Source organism: Microsporum canis, genomic scaffold (genome assembly GCF_000151145.1).
Source record: "Microsporum canis CBS 113480 supercont1.5 genomic scaffold, whole genome shotgun sequence".
Lineage (NCBI taxonomy): Eukaryota > Fungi > Ascomycota > Eurotiomycetes > Onygenales > Arthrodermataceae > Microsporum > Microsporum canis.
The window spans coordinates 1,290,159-1,304,316 of record NW_003299165.1 but is presented as its reverse complement, the minus strand read 5'-3'; the positions used below and the strand labels follow the sequence as shown (position 1 = coordinate 1,304,316).

Genomic DNA, 14,158 nt, shown 5'->3' with positions numbered 1-14,158 from the left:
ATTATTCAGTTATCGAGGGCCAAAGTGCTGTAAGCGGGCTGTAATAGGATAGGCCACGTAGGACTAATCACAGGCGTATACCCTGGCAAGGGGTAATTTCTACATCTAGAAGCCCAATCAAAAGCTCTCTCCCTAAGGAATTTGAATTCCCACGGCGACAAAACTCTTCAAGGTTACCCTGGCCGGAAAAGGGATCAGACATTCACATCGCTCACGGAGGCTAGTCATATATCCGATATGTAACCGTGAAGGCTGTACTCTGGCCTCCATACTCCAGCCCAAGTATTCGTTATTTTGGCACTGCTTCCTTCGTGGGGGATATGTCTAGCCGCATGGCCAAATCGAGTGACTTTCGGCATTCGTGGTGAAAATGTTGTTCGATATTGGCCATCAGAATTCACCCGTCCGTATCTTCATGAACAGCAAACACCACCTTGGCCCACAAGCTACACCCTCGACATCCAATTATAATCTCTCCCTTCTCGGCCTCGTTCTCTAGATCCGTCTCGCTAACCATAAATCCTTTCTCGTCACCACATCGACAGCCTCGATACCAAGTCTCGATGCTGTTCTGTTCTTCATCTCCACCCGGCTGACTAACTACTGTCTCCATCACCATGTCATCAAGATCGAGGACTTCTAGGCCAGTGCGGAATACCAGGTCATCGTTTTCATTTCGGTTAGTAGCCGTACTAGTCTTTCCAAACCCAGATAACAGAAGTGCCTGGTCATACTCCGCCTTTGCTGCTGGATTGGAGAGGACCTTGTAGGCAGCTGTAATTTGATCAACGGTGCGGGGCGCCACATATTTGGGGGTATTAAGTCCTCTGGGAAAAATCTCCCGTTTTCCTGCCTTTTCTCCTGGCGAGGAGGGTGTTGAAGAGCCGGATTTATCTGGATGATATTGGAGTAAGGCACGGTGGTAGGCAGCCTTGATATCTTGGTTTCTTAGCGAAACTGGAGGGTGTGGGAGATGAAGGATTTCATAGTGCGAAATAGCCTCATGGCCAGCGTCTGAAGGGGCCATCAGAGAAGGAAACTGTTTCTCCTTTGACGATTTAAATCTGCATCGCCTCCATAAATTTCAGCCAAAATTTGTGCTCTTACGGCTTAGTCATCCACATGTTCCTCCTATAAAGGAGAAGCTCACCATAAATACTACAATGTATACATACAAGGCAGCCTCATCTTTACTATGAATCATACATTAGACCTCCTTGGTGCTCAATGTTATATCTGAAGGCTTAAAAAAAGTAGCTGCAACAGCATAAAAAGTGGTGGCCGCTCATTTATGTGAGCCTTACATCAGCCCATCCAGCTCAGTGTCTTTCCGGGAGCCGAAACTAGGGAGCAAAGCTGATCCTGATCTGCGATCTACGGCCTCACCTTAAAATATTGCTGCCTTCGAAGGATTTAAATATAGGGCAAAATCCTTCCTTTTCTACCTTTCCACAAAATCAAGTCCCGAACACAGCTGTCTGGTGCGCTTTACCAGACTATCTCACGATGCGCGCCGTCAACTGGGTCGGGACTCTGTCCCTTCTTACCATTCTTTTCTACTGGCTGGATTCGAATATCGGTAATTTCTACATATTCAAGCCGGCAAGACTACAGGAACTTGCAAAGGCGTCAATTGACCGACACCCAACCAACGTTACGGCGTTGATGGAGGATTTGAACATTGCGCTTCGAGAAGAATACGGTAGCCAGCATGTTGCACCTTTTACCACGAACACAGATAAGTGGATATGGAGGTATACTTACTTCCCTTGCATTCTCACTCCATCGTCAAATTCCGAGATTTAGCGCGTGATATAGAACTAACGGGTTAAATAGCAACCATGGAAGCGCCATGGGAGCATTTACTATTCTCCACGCATCAGTCACTGAATACCTGATTTTTTACGGAACTCCTATCTATTCTAACGGACATTCTGGCCTGCACTTGGCTGATGATTACTTTATCATACTCAACGGTACGGAAAAGGCATACAGACCTGGACAGCTGGCGGCTACCACATATTGGCCTGGAGATGTGAACCATTTGCCTAGAGGACAGTCAATCCATTATGCGATGGATGGATGGGCATTGGAGTTGGCGCAAGGTGAGTAAACTCGAAAAATAAAAACTTTTTAAGCGTGAAATACTAATGTAAACGCCGGTAGGTTGGATTCCAAGTATGCTTCCTTTCGGGCTGGTGGAGTCTTTTACTAGCAACCTTGACTTTGTCAATCTATGGAAGACATGTTATTTGACTGCAGATCTGATGGCTAGGCAGCTGGCTCACGGGAAGTTTTGAAACCAGGCAAAAATTTGCAGCCTATAGCGGAAAGGCGCTGGGGGAGATGTAATATATAGGGTATTATAGAAATAAAAGTCAATGGCAGTTTTACTTTGCACCTACAGGTTACCCCGTTTTATGTCACCGTTTTGTGAGAGCTGCCAAACGAAAATAGCAACAGGAGTGGAGATTGGTCAGGTAATGACGTATATACTGTGTTTAAGCAGCAGAAATTGAAGCTTGAATAAACAAGAGAATGAACTGCTTGCTTGATTGGTAAGGGGCCGTGAAGTACCCTGCGATGACAAAATACGCTAAGTTAAATGGATCTAGGTAAATAAATCTTGGTAGGGTGGGATGTTTAATCGGTACAAGCAAAAGAGTAAGCAAAGGAGGTATTCGGGGAAAAGAGAAGAGAAGGTAGAAGTGGTACATAATGAAACGACTGGAGGCTGTCAGGGCATTAACTCGTACAAAAAGAGCGAAAGTACTCTTCCATTTCTTCAAGTTTTTTTAGCCTTTTTTGTTTTTGTTTTTCTATTTGTCTTTTTGTCTCGGTTCGTTTGGATCAGACCGATTGGCTAGCTTACTCGGAAGCCTTGAAGACGAATCGGTCCTCTGGCTTAGAGGTGAATGGAACACCGAGCTCAAGGAGCTTGACGAAAGCTTCAGAGAATTCCTTGAAGAAAACGTCCGAGTCCTTGGCGTAGCGCTCGACATGCTTCTTGAACTCACGATCCTTGATCAGCGCCATGTCGGTGGGAAGCATCATCAGGGTCTTGGTCTTGTTATCGGTAAGCTGGGCGGGGCCGGACCACTGTGATATAACATTAGCTGACGTTAAACTATAAAAGGGAAGGAAGTGCTGATGTGACAACATACCTTCTTGTTAACCCACTTCTCAGAGAGCAGGAGCTTGAAGAACTCGTTGGTCATGACGGTAGGGCTGAAGTCCCATGGGCCGTCGTAGCCGGATCGATCAGCATGGGCACGGCCAAGGGCATGAGCACCACAGAGAGCAACCATCTCACGATCATCGAAGCCCATGCGGCCAAAGATGTCTCGGATGTGCTTCTGGTCCTTCGAGGCATCAGGAAGGCGGCCGTCTGGAGTGCAGGCTGAGGCTTCGTTGTCCTTGCGGCCAGGTCTCCATGGGATGGTGGGACCCTGCAATTCCTGGATGGCACAGGCACCTGCGAGGGTCCAGAGATCAGAGTACGAGATCCATGGGAACTTGGCTAGATTAAAAACGACATTATTAGTGCTATCATTACAATCATGTCGGCATTGGAATGTGAAGTACTCACCCTTGACGGGCTCCAAGAAGTCACGGGCAGCCTTGAGTCCAGCGTTGGCTCCGTGGTTAGCCTCAGGGTCGAATCTCATGGTAGCTCCATTGCTTCCTCCGGTCTTGGTATCCTTGCAGTATGTGCCGGATGCGTGCCAGGCCAAACGAACGAGAACCTGTTAGAAAAACGGGTAGCGTCAGCGGCCGTTCACCATAACTTCTCCGCAAATCATTTTAAATAAAGGGGGGGAAGCCTTACAGGTCCGTAGCTACCATCATCATAATCGTCATTCTCCACAAGGAGATGCGCAATCTCATCGTAGACCTTCTGGTAGTCTTCCTTGGTTGGGACAAACGGCTTCTGGGCGGCAGCGAAGCTCTCGTTGTTCATGTAGTAGTAGGTTCCACCAGCAGCAACGGCAACAGCTCCGAGAGCCCAGTACATCCCAGAGGAAGACTTTTGGGGCTCAGAAGCGGTAGAGTAACCTCTCCGTGAAGAGGCCCTGTAGGTCTGTGCAGGAAGGGCGAATCGGGCAGCATTGCGAGTTGCCGAGGGTCTGGCGGAGGCGCCGCGAGCAAGAGCTCTGGAGAAGGTACGGGCAACAGAAGCCATTGTAACAGTCTTAAGTATATAGCAATTGACTGATGGTGCGAAAAAAGGAGGGTGATGATGCCTGGAGACAGCCAAAGGGGAGGAGAACCAGATGGAAGCGAAAGCGAAACGAAGGACAAGGAATGGAAAAAGGAAGAAAGGAAGAAGAAGAAGAAGAAGAGCAAAAGCGCTGCTTTTCGACCGAGCTTAGTCATCCACCTGCTTTGGCCAGACGGAGAAAGACTTGCTCTCATTGGCTGGGATCTAGAGACCCACTCAGTTACCGGTCCTTGGCAGCCAATCAGAATTCAGCAGTTTCAGAGCAACATTCACGTGACAGAACGGGTATTTATAATCAGGGCGAAAGGAAGCGGAGAGAGAAAAAGTATTGAGAAAGGAAGAAGAGGAGTAGAAGAACATAAAGAGAAGACATATAAAATAAAAGGGACAGAGAGGAGGGTGCAAGAAGAACTGTGGTTGTCAAGATAAGTAACGATAATACACATATTACCTAAACAGGCCAGACGCCGACCCGCTCAAATAGCTAAAAGGAGAGAAAAACAGCCTAAATTACTTTAATTAAACGTGTTGTTTGTTGCTTTGTGAACGTCTCTAACATGCTGCTTGGCCGTCCGGATGGTGAGAAGCTAATGATGTGCGAGAAGACAAAGGACGGGCTTGTCGCTCTGTGTGAGACTCGAGTATTCACTCGTTTAGTGGTGTAGGATCACTGGCACGGCAGGATAGCCTTGTCCATCTCTTTCACTATCGAACCACCAATGCAGACGGGCGGATAGGCGCATCGTACCTCCAATAGCGGCATCAATTTCCTCCCCATACAGGAGTTGACACGTTTAACAAAACCAAACGGTTGTGCAGCACCGTTGAGCCACCAAGAGGGGTCGATATACACTCCAGTATAAACCTGCCTCCATGGAAGCTTTGCCAGAGTAAACAGTCAACGAATCTTCGGCTGGACCATACTCTCCAGTCTTATTGGCAAGGTATACTCCGTCTTGATTATTCTGTGATGCCCTACGCCAACTTCAACTCTTGTTTATCAACAGAAGGAAAAACTGTCCTTCAACGGAGACGAGGATATAACTGTTCCTGAGAAACGGGATTTGGAATTTTCTCTCTGTCCACCGTTGCGCCGAACTATCAACCAATCGGCCAAATATCTTAGTCTGGTTTTGCTTTTTTTTTTCTTACTATATAGTAAATCTTACCATTCTACTAACCGCTCTGCTTCATCGTTGCCATCATAGTGTTCCCTAGGAGAGGAATAATTACTAGGAAGGAGGTCATACCCATAAATGTCTGCCATGAGGCTATTACCGACAAGATGACAGTTGCCTCCGAAATACCCCATAGAGCGGACTTTGGCATGCTTGTACGGATATCAATGACGCTTTTCATTCATTAACACTTTGACTATCTTCATCATCTCATCTTCAAGAAGAAGAAGAAATCTAAGGCATGCTGGCAGTTGATCAGGGGTGTCCACATCATGTGGGGAACATGACGAGCTGGATACACGTTTAACTTACCGACTTGCTCTCATTAGGGTGCTTTACCCTATGCAGTCCCGCAAGATTCGGGAAAACAACGCTAAGAAACCCCATCCAACGGGTTTATCCTTCAAGGAGATGACGACGAAGCAACTGGGTGGGATAAATTTATCCCTCGGGCTTGCCCTTCAATATTCAATTCACATGAGGGTGCTGTGTGCTCGCAAATTATCAACTCTTCTCGTAGCCAGCCAGCCCTAAAACTCTTCCTAAAATGCCTTCCTGTGAGCAACTCAAGGAAACTGGTAATTGCCACTAACACCCAATACCATCTTTTGCCGGTTATACGTGATTATTTCTAATTGATTATTGGACACGCGGTTTTGACATCTAATTTAAGCTAGAGTAGGGATAAGGGCATTTCTTAACAACGAGGGCCTCAGCATCGAGAACTTTAGGGCCCGTGTACAGGGTAAGGCACTTTGCCTCATATCTTATCCTTCCGGCGCGTTACATGCTACAGACTTTGCGACAAACCCGAGGCTATGGGTGAAAATATAGATTCTAATCAACATAACATTCACAGCCCTACAAGCTTTGAAAAACAGGAGAACACTGATGGACGTGATACACAGCTAATGGATGACCTGAATTGGGAATACCCCTCTTTGACAAGTTACTCCGGTAGGATAATAGATGGTGTCAGTTCTCTATAACAATATCCAAACAACGAAGATTATGGATGTCCCCTTCCTATCGAAGCCAGTGACTCCCTATTTTTGAGCAGTGGACACAATTCGAAAGATTCACGGCTTAACTATACACAGCATGCTTCTGAGACACTTTATAATGAGCAAGTTTCATTCGACATCTATCAATATTAAACAGAAGCCCTTAGAATAAAATGCACTTAGCCCAACTAGATATCACGGGTGGACAACGACCTATCCTACCAAAATTAGATATGGTCACTATGCCGCTAGACCCTTTGAATGTCGCGTTCATGCCGCATGATGGGCGTAATTGAAAGACCCGCCCGAAGTCGCCAACAAAGCTTTTCATGAATGATGAAAGTATATCGCAGAGAGAAGATATCCCAGCATCCTAGGGGAGAATAATGTTAAAGTGGTGGAGATGCCAACCCTATAAGAAATCAGTAAGGCTTAGGGTTGACGTATAATCTACACAGTCAATAATCAAAAAGTTGTAACAATGGATCAATATGCGACAAATATTCATTGGTTAAAATCTCGAGGTCTTACGCCCCGCCATGCTGCACTTCGCAAATAGTTGTGCTGGCGAAGACACTAATTCGATAACTAATCCATCATATCTCCTGGCCACAGTAGTATATTTCACAACCAGATGCTAACTTCCTTCGTTCTCTAGTGGGAACTCTTGACACGGCTGGAGGTGATAGTAAGGAGCCACCCTGGAGAGGGTAAGAAGTTGAAGTAGGAGATGACGGATATGCTGAAGAAAGTGAGACGTTTTCTATCGAGCTTCTTCGAATCTAAGGCCTAGTAATGACAATTATTTGTTTCGCCATTTTGTTTTCTGCCTCTCCTTCTCTATTAAAGACAAGAAGGAAGGGATAAAAAGGCAACTGAAGCGTTGGCGTTTGAGGCCGTTAGGTTGAAAATTTCAACGAGTTCTCCATCCTTATGGATAACATCTTAGTTCTGACGAATATTACGTCCAAAGTGCGGCAGCTAATCTCGTTTTGTGCCTGGAGTTCGAGTTTGCAATTCAAATGTGGAAAAATCATGGTCGAATCCGTTCTCCAAAAGGAAGAACTATTGTATATCAGATATTGGTGAGCGATATTACGTTTGATTCAAATGATTATAAAAGTTGGAGTATGAGCGGAGACTGAGAAACATTTGACCAGTAAACCCCCTTAACTATATAATAGTCAAATAACCCAGTTGGCACTGGTTTTGAAACAAGCCTAGATTCGTCAATTCGTTGGGAGCCTTTGGCATAAATCCGATGTGGGAGTAAAAGTGAGGATCTGAACTCTCGAACAATTATTGTGCAATCACCGTATACGGGAGCACTTGCAGGTCACAAAAATATACCAATACTAACAAAATTCTCGCAGCGGAGCACCCACTATGCACGTAAGGCTTCCGCTTGATAGTCCAACACTCTTGTTGCTGATCCCATTTCTAGGTGCATACTATGTAGGTATTCGACTTTGAGGAAGTGCTCGTTTCTTTCTATCTTTATCCAGAGTGATCTCCAGCGCCACAAGGAGGATCCAGGATAAGAGATATATTATCCATGTCATAAGGCCACTTTAGACGAAGACATGGGTAGTTAATAATTGGTTGAGATATTGAAAGAGAAAGATCACGAGCATGATATCCGGCAGCAGAGAGGGTTGCATGAGTTGTCATGCCGTGTCATCGCAGCATATCATGTCAATCCGTGGCTATGCTGGCCACCCTCTCCATCCTCTCAGGTCATCCATCCTCTTCATCCATCCTCGTCTTCTTCGTCGTCCATCGCAAAGTCGCATTTGCTTTTTTCTTCTTTTTCCTTGGATGTAACGGCGACTTAGTAAGCACGATGACATAGGCCAGCCATACAAGGCTGGTACAGTAGCCGTACTCCCGGTAACGATAGTTTACGGGCCAGGAACAGGCCAAGAGCCAATCAGGGCTCCCGCTTCAGAGCCACGGAAACCGCCTCGGATACGCCTGCGGTAACGTCAGGTACTGCTTACGTCATCCTCCCGTGACCCTCCATCCTTCGCTGTCTCACTTTTTCCTCTTTTGGAAGTTTTCCCCTTTCTCGCCTTTTTTCTTCTTCTTCTTCTTTCTTTGGTGGAAAAGCAAGTCAACATCTAATAAGCAAGACGAAGAAGAAGAAGACTTCGAAGTTGCTTGGACTCTCTGTCTGAGCCGTCACTCGTTCATCACTCTCGCTACTCGACGCTCCTTCATAGAAAAGAAAGCAAGACGAAGAAGAAGATCCGTTTCGCGGACCAGGGCGGATCGCATAAAACGGTTCGACCAGGAAATATATCACGGCAGAGAAAGGAGATAATATAATCCCAAGGAAAAAAAAAACAACAACACGATGCGGTGGTCATCGCGACTCTCCTTCATCGTTCTCTGTGTTGCCCTTCTGGCTATCGTCGTTGCCGGCCAACAGCCTTCCAACCGTCATGCCCGTCACCGTCGTCAGATACTAAGCGGAGGGGACTCCATCACGAACCACAGCAACGACAAGCTGCCTCTTCCAACGTCTGATTCAAAGACAGACGGTAATAACAAAAGCAGCGAAGTGGACGGCAACAAGACGACGCCGCCTACCTCTGACAAGCCAACATCGACTCCCACGTCCACTCCAGACAAGCCTACTGATCCGACCACCTCGGATATGCCAACGTCGACGCCACCAACCAGTGAGAACAAGCCAACATCCACTCCGACATCTGAGCCAAACCCGCCTACCTCTCCTCCTCCATCTCCAACTTCGACTCCCACGGACACGCAGCCAACGCCCACTGACAAGCCCACAAGCGCCGCCCCAACTCACACAAACGACAACCCGACCAACAACCAGCCTACTCCAAAGCCAACAACCACCCCCAAGTCGACTCCTACCCCTACCACCATCATCATCATCCAGACATATACCAACAGCGATGGATCCGTTGGCCAGTCGACCATCTCGTCTGTCTCTACCCCGCCACCCGAGCCTACTGTTGGAGGTGGTGGAAACGGTGGTAGCAGTGGCGGAATGAGCCCTACCACCCGTAACACCATCATCGGTGTCGTCGTTGGTGTCGGTGGTGCCATCATCCTCGGTGGTCTAGCCATCGTCTTTTTCAGACTACGACGCAAGAGAAATGCCAATGCGGACAACGACAACGATGATCTGATCCAGACCGGTGCCGCTGTGGGTTCTCAGACCCATGAGGCACCTGGAAGCAGCCCATTCAAGTCGACTCTCGACCAATACCATAAACCAGGGCCAGTCAACCCTGCTTCCAATTTTTAAAACCACGAGTTCCGTACTGATGATGCGACGTGTTACGTGGATCTTGCGACTCTTACTTGCACGATTTATCAACACGCCCAACACTCATGCGGAAAGGCATTTTGGTTTGGGTTTCTTTCGTCCTCTATTATGAGTTATCTCCTTGTTGTAATTTTTGATGTTTTTTTTAATCACGGCGTGCGGGGTCTGGATTCGGACCTGGAATCATTATCATATTGTTTATTTACCTACACTCCTTTTCATGACCATGTTACATGCCTTCCGCGCATCTCCCCAATCTTCTTCGATTGCTCCTTGCAGCTTTCCCATTGCATCCATACATCTGCATTCCTTACGCACAAATATTAAAAGTGCAAGAAATGGGTGGTTTAATACTCCTTATTCCACTTCCGTTTACCACCATTCAGTCTACAGACACTTATCTGCCCTCCCATACTATTCTAAAAAAAGCTTCTTTCATTGCCTTTGACACTCCTTTTTCGGGCACACCGGATATTCTCTCTCCCGGCTTTTCTATGATTGCACTTCTCCTGCTGTTCCAGTCATATTACCTCCCAACTAAAGCAAGCGATACAGCATCTTTCTCAAAGATCTTCTGAAATCACTCAATTTTAATACTCTTGTGCGTTAGACGTTTTCCTCCTGGTTTTACTTGAGTGTTGTCGAGGTGTACTTTACTATTGAACATGGTAGGAAATTTGATTAAATATAATATATCATGCATCCATGTCTTGCTGTACCATCAGCCATTTCGAAACAAATGATCTGAATCTCGTTTTTTTAATGAGCACTAGTACTCCGTATACAAAGTAGATTCGTAGATTTAGCCGATATAAGGAGATATAACAATATCTCTATCAAACATTGCCAGAGCATATTCAACCCCTTAGGTATTCTTTAACTGCTTCCCCCCATACCGGAACTCGTTTATATCTAGCCATCAGTGGGACATTCCCGTTCTCAAGACCCTCAATTGCAGCAGCAAGGTCCTCACCGCAGCCTTCCTCCTTGAGCTGCCGAATCGGGTATCTGTAGGTATGAATCGAGAACACGATGGCCCCGGACTTGGGTAAACGATAAAGTGTCTGCCGCTCACAGCGTAAGAATGTCTGCATAAGTAGATTAGTGATCAGCCCAAGGGCGAAGGATATAATAAATTAATAAGAAATAAAAATAACTTGCGTCATCAAGATCCAGCTGTTCGAGTCGTAATGGTTTCAGCTTCTCGATTTTCGCCGAATGAATGTCTCCGAATGCATAGAAGAGCTCAGCCCCCGTGGTGATGCCCCAGTTCACCCGTTTCACAAATTTTCCGACCTCAAGCTTTTCAAAGTAGCGATCCATACTCCTCTCAAGCTTCTCTTTATACCCTGGTACCGGCTCGTGAATCCCATTCAATGGTTTGCCTAGTTTCTCCCGAGTATTAAATCCCGAAGGGAAACACGTCACGTATGCTTGAAGTAGATATTTGACGTCTCCGTTCTCACCCTTCGATGGGACCGTAACTGGATCATTCCCCTTACCTTTACTTCTCTCTCTTAGCCCGTCGCTCTTGTTTTTCTCTAATTTCTTCTCGAACTCAGCGGGTAGGAGAATAAGCATGTCCTCATCAATCGTTTTGGCTAAGGTTTCTAATGCATTTACCAATGGACGGCCTGGTGAAACACTTGCGGGCAGGACCTCCCCTGTTACCTTATTCTGCAACATGAACACCTTGCAACTTTCGTATTTCGCTTCAAGCAGTTTGAACATTGTCGGGTATCGATTTGGGAGATATATTCCCATAACAAATTCATATAACTCGCAGATGGCATCATGAGCCAATGGGATCTCTCTAGTATCACCATCTAATGAGCCAGGTTGAGAATGGATACCCACGACAATATCATGATGTTCTTTGAGAACCTTTCGGCGCTCGGAGATTCTATATTTATATTCCTTGTCTATGGGTATCAGCTCGCTTGGCTCAAGTGTTTCAAGCGCTGTTAACAGTCCAAAATTAGCCAACTCCAAATATAGAGAAGTATCAGGAAGACGGGGCCTTACCCATGGTAAGATTATATTTCGGTTTGAACGGCCGTAGCCGTATGGGCTCTGTCGTCTCCCACTTAAAGTTGTCAAGAGGCTTGATAGGGGGGAAATCATCTTCAGCTACGACAGTGAGCCTGCGGGTCGCTCTGGAAGAATTCTAGTAATATATTAGTTAGTAAATAAAAACAAGGAGTATCCGGGGCATAGGATATATAGCATACTGCTCCACCAGACCTATATCTATACCACATCATTGCCAACATTGATATGATCAAGATGACATTTGTCGTAGGAAGCTGGGGTTTCACCCGTAGCATAAACTCCCATGCTGAGTGCCAATAAGGCATAGCGTTCTCCATGACTCTTTCTTTCTTTCTTTCCTGTGAGATATAAGGCACGGCAATACTCGATAAAAGGATCGAGGCTCGCAATCGTGATGTTAAACCAGAATAGAATGCGCTGTAATTGTAGCCTTGGGTATCAAACGAACAACTCCGGGATCGGAACTGCCGTGGAAGCTCTCTATTCCACCGTGATATTAATATACAAGCCTAAAATAAAATGAAATAGAAATAAAAGAGCAAAATAGATACTCAGAAAATGAATGTAAGACAGAACTGAGGCGGAAGAACCCTTTGGTGCGGAGAATACAAGAGAACATCGAAAGACGATGGATTAACTAGTTGAACGTCTGGTTATAAATAGCCAACCGCCTTCACAACTCCACATATAAACAAAATAATAGTCCTCAAGTTGCCCTCGATTCTTTGTTTCCGAATGATGCATTTATCTGGCTAAGAGACGAGCGGGATTTAATCGTGAAGTTTTGTCTGTTACGAATATTGAGAAGAGAGTGCGATAACTTCTATTTTGTCCCATAAGTTCGCATTAAACTACTGTTTAATATACTCGCTTCACAAGAAATACATGAGAAAGAGACAACAGACGAGAGAAGGAGTAAAATAACGATAAACTCGGGACCAAGCGGGAAGAACAGCCACCCTTGGATAGAGATGTATTGTATAGGCTGACAAGGCGGTCATCATGATATAATATCGCACTTTCAGAATGGGTATACTCCTATACTCCGGTAGCCATCGTTATCATAACCGCGTCTCAATGAATCAAAAAGAGACGTTTGAAAGGGTCAAAACAAAAGTAAGAGAGCGATGAATTGTGACTTTCCCGAACATATATGTTTACCGAGGAATGGGGCAGAGCAAAGGGTGTTGACTGGGTTGTGATATACTGCGCAGTCAAGAGCGTTTCTGTCTCTCCTGCTCAACAATTCTGCTGGCTCCCAGGTGTTCAAATAGAATCTGTAGTTTGGCTTGCCGCAAACGTGATGAGCTGATCGAGTCCCTGCCGTCTCTTAACAGATTTGAGCTTAAGGTACTCATTATCGAGCGGGTGTCGTAAGGCAACTTGTATTCCTGTAAAATTCGATCCAACTGGGTACCTTTACTCTCCGTTATTAGTATGAATGTTGAGAGCTTGATGAGATGGGAGTGCAGGATATAAATCTTACCATCTAAAAGCTTGACTGACTCAACGGTCTTGGGGCTCCGGAAGTCCGTAGGAAATCTCCCGTCAAAGCACATCATGGGATGCACTTGCGTAAACTGGCTTCGCGGGTTGATATTATGATTTGCGAGTGATACGGCTAGGTTTGTCCGGCGAACAAGCTCTGGTAAGGTCGTGTCGTTTTGGCCGATACTGGAGTTTTGTATATGACCGTTCCCAAAAGGATGGGGAATTCCGCGCTGGTTCGTGCCATAGTTTAGCTGTTCTTCTTGCCGTTGGTTATAGCCGTATGGTGACGGTGGATCATGAGGATGCCGCATATTGGAATGATCTCCAAAGAAGTCGTAGCCTTGTACTCCTTCCTGGGCGTGCTGCAAAGCGATTCCAAGATCGTTTGCAGTCATCGTCCGGGGGTCTAATCCATAAGCCCTGCTGGGCAATGCGGATGACCTGAACCTCTCATCACCGCGAGGAAGCATAATTGTTCAATGCTCTCGTCTAGTTTGGAAGGAAATAGTCAAAGGCAAGTGGTTGGCAGAGGTTGTTGATTGTCTCTTTGTAGTAATAGTAACGAAGGATAGGTAAGAAATTATGAAGAAGGGAATGGGGGATCAAACAGTGTTCAAATAGGGCAGAAATTAAGATCCGTATGCTAGTCGAGAAGAGGGGGTATGAGGCCTGACGAGTAGGGGCTTTTGGCTTCAGACATATAAGTCCCGGAAGTGGACTTTGAAATACCTTGTTGTCAAGGGGTAGTAGAACAGCCCGAGGGCGAGCTGAACTCACGATACAAATATAGGGCGGTTGAAAAGTTGCACCACGTTCAGTTGTCACACCGCGTTATCCTGCCCTATCTGTTGGCTCAAGGGAGGCGGACTGCTGCAGGAGGCATGATTTTGAATATGGTATTAGTGCA

General features: G+C 46.0%; 6 protein-coding genes across 6 annotated transcripts; 2 read left to right on the top strand and 4 right to left on the bottom strand.

Annotated features, from left to right (window-relative positions):
- Nucleotides 1–397: 397 nt before the first annotated feature.
- MCYG_05577 (diphthamide biosynthesis protein 4) lies at nt 398–1,027 on the bottom strand (the record flags this gene model as incomplete). Its single annotated transcript, XM_002845662.1, has 1 exon — nt 398–1,027. One exon carries the CDS (start codon nt 1,025–1,027, stop codon nt 398–400), a length of 630 nt encoding a protein of 209 aa, XP_002845708.1.
- A 479-nt stretch (nt 1,028–1,506) lies between these two features.
- Nucleotides 1,507–2,300, top strand: MCYG_05576 (C-8 sterol isomerase; the record flags this gene model as incomplete). The annotated part of the gene is made up of 3 exons (XM_002845661.1): nt 1,507–1,754; nt 1,837–2,105; nt 2,167–2,300. The coding sequence occupies 3 exons, from the start codon at nt 1,507–1,509 to the stop codon at nt 2,298–2,300; spliced, it is 651 nt and encodes a 216-aa protein (XP_002845707.1).
- A 568-nt stretch (nt 2,301–2,868) lies between these two features.
- MCYG_05575 (cytochrome c peroxidase) lies at nt 2,869–4,183 on the bottom strand (the record flags this gene model as incomplete). The annotated part of the gene is made up of 4 exons (XM_002845660.1): nt 2,869–3,099; nt 3,165–3,520; nt 3,590–3,746; nt 3,830–4,183. The coding sequence occupies 4 exons, from the start codon at nt 4,181–4,183 to the stop codon at nt 2,869–2,871; spliced, it is 1,098 nt and encodes a 365-aa protein (XP_002845706.1).
- A 4,577-nt stretch (nt 4,184–8,760) lies between these two features.
- Nucleotides 8,761–9,687, top strand: MCYG_05574 (salivary glue protein sgs-3; the record flags this gene model as incomplete). Its single annotated transcript, XM_002845659.1, has 1 exon — nt 8,761–9,687. One exon carries the CDS (start codon nt 8,761–8,763, stop codon nt 9,685–9,687), a length of 927 nt encoding a protein of 308 aa, XP_002845705.1.
- An 878-nt stretch (nt 9,688–10,565) lies between these two features.
- MCYG_05573 (conserved hypothetical protein) lies at nt 10,566–12,077 on the bottom strand (the record flags this gene model as incomplete). The annotated part of the gene is made up of 5 exons (XM_002845658.1): nt 10,566–10,716; nt 10,784–10,796; nt 10,866–11,669; nt 11,734–11,875; nt 11,940–12,077. The coding sequence occupies 5 exons, from the start codon at nt 12,075–12,077 to the stop codon at nt 10,566–10,568; spliced, it is 1,248 nt and encodes a 415-aa protein (XP_002845704.1).
- Nucleotides 12,078–13,026: 949 nt separating this feature from the next.
- Nucleotides 13,027–13,646, bottom strand: MCYG_05572 (conserved hypothetical protein; the record flags this gene model as incomplete). The annotated part of the gene is made up of 2 exons (XM_002845657.1): nt 13,027–13,169; nt 13,247–13,646. 2 exons carry the CDS (start codon nt 13,644–13,646, stop codon nt 13,027–13,029), a joined length of 543 nt encoding a protein of 180 aa, XP_002845703.1.
- Nucleotides 13,647–14,158: the final 512 nt, after the last annotated feature.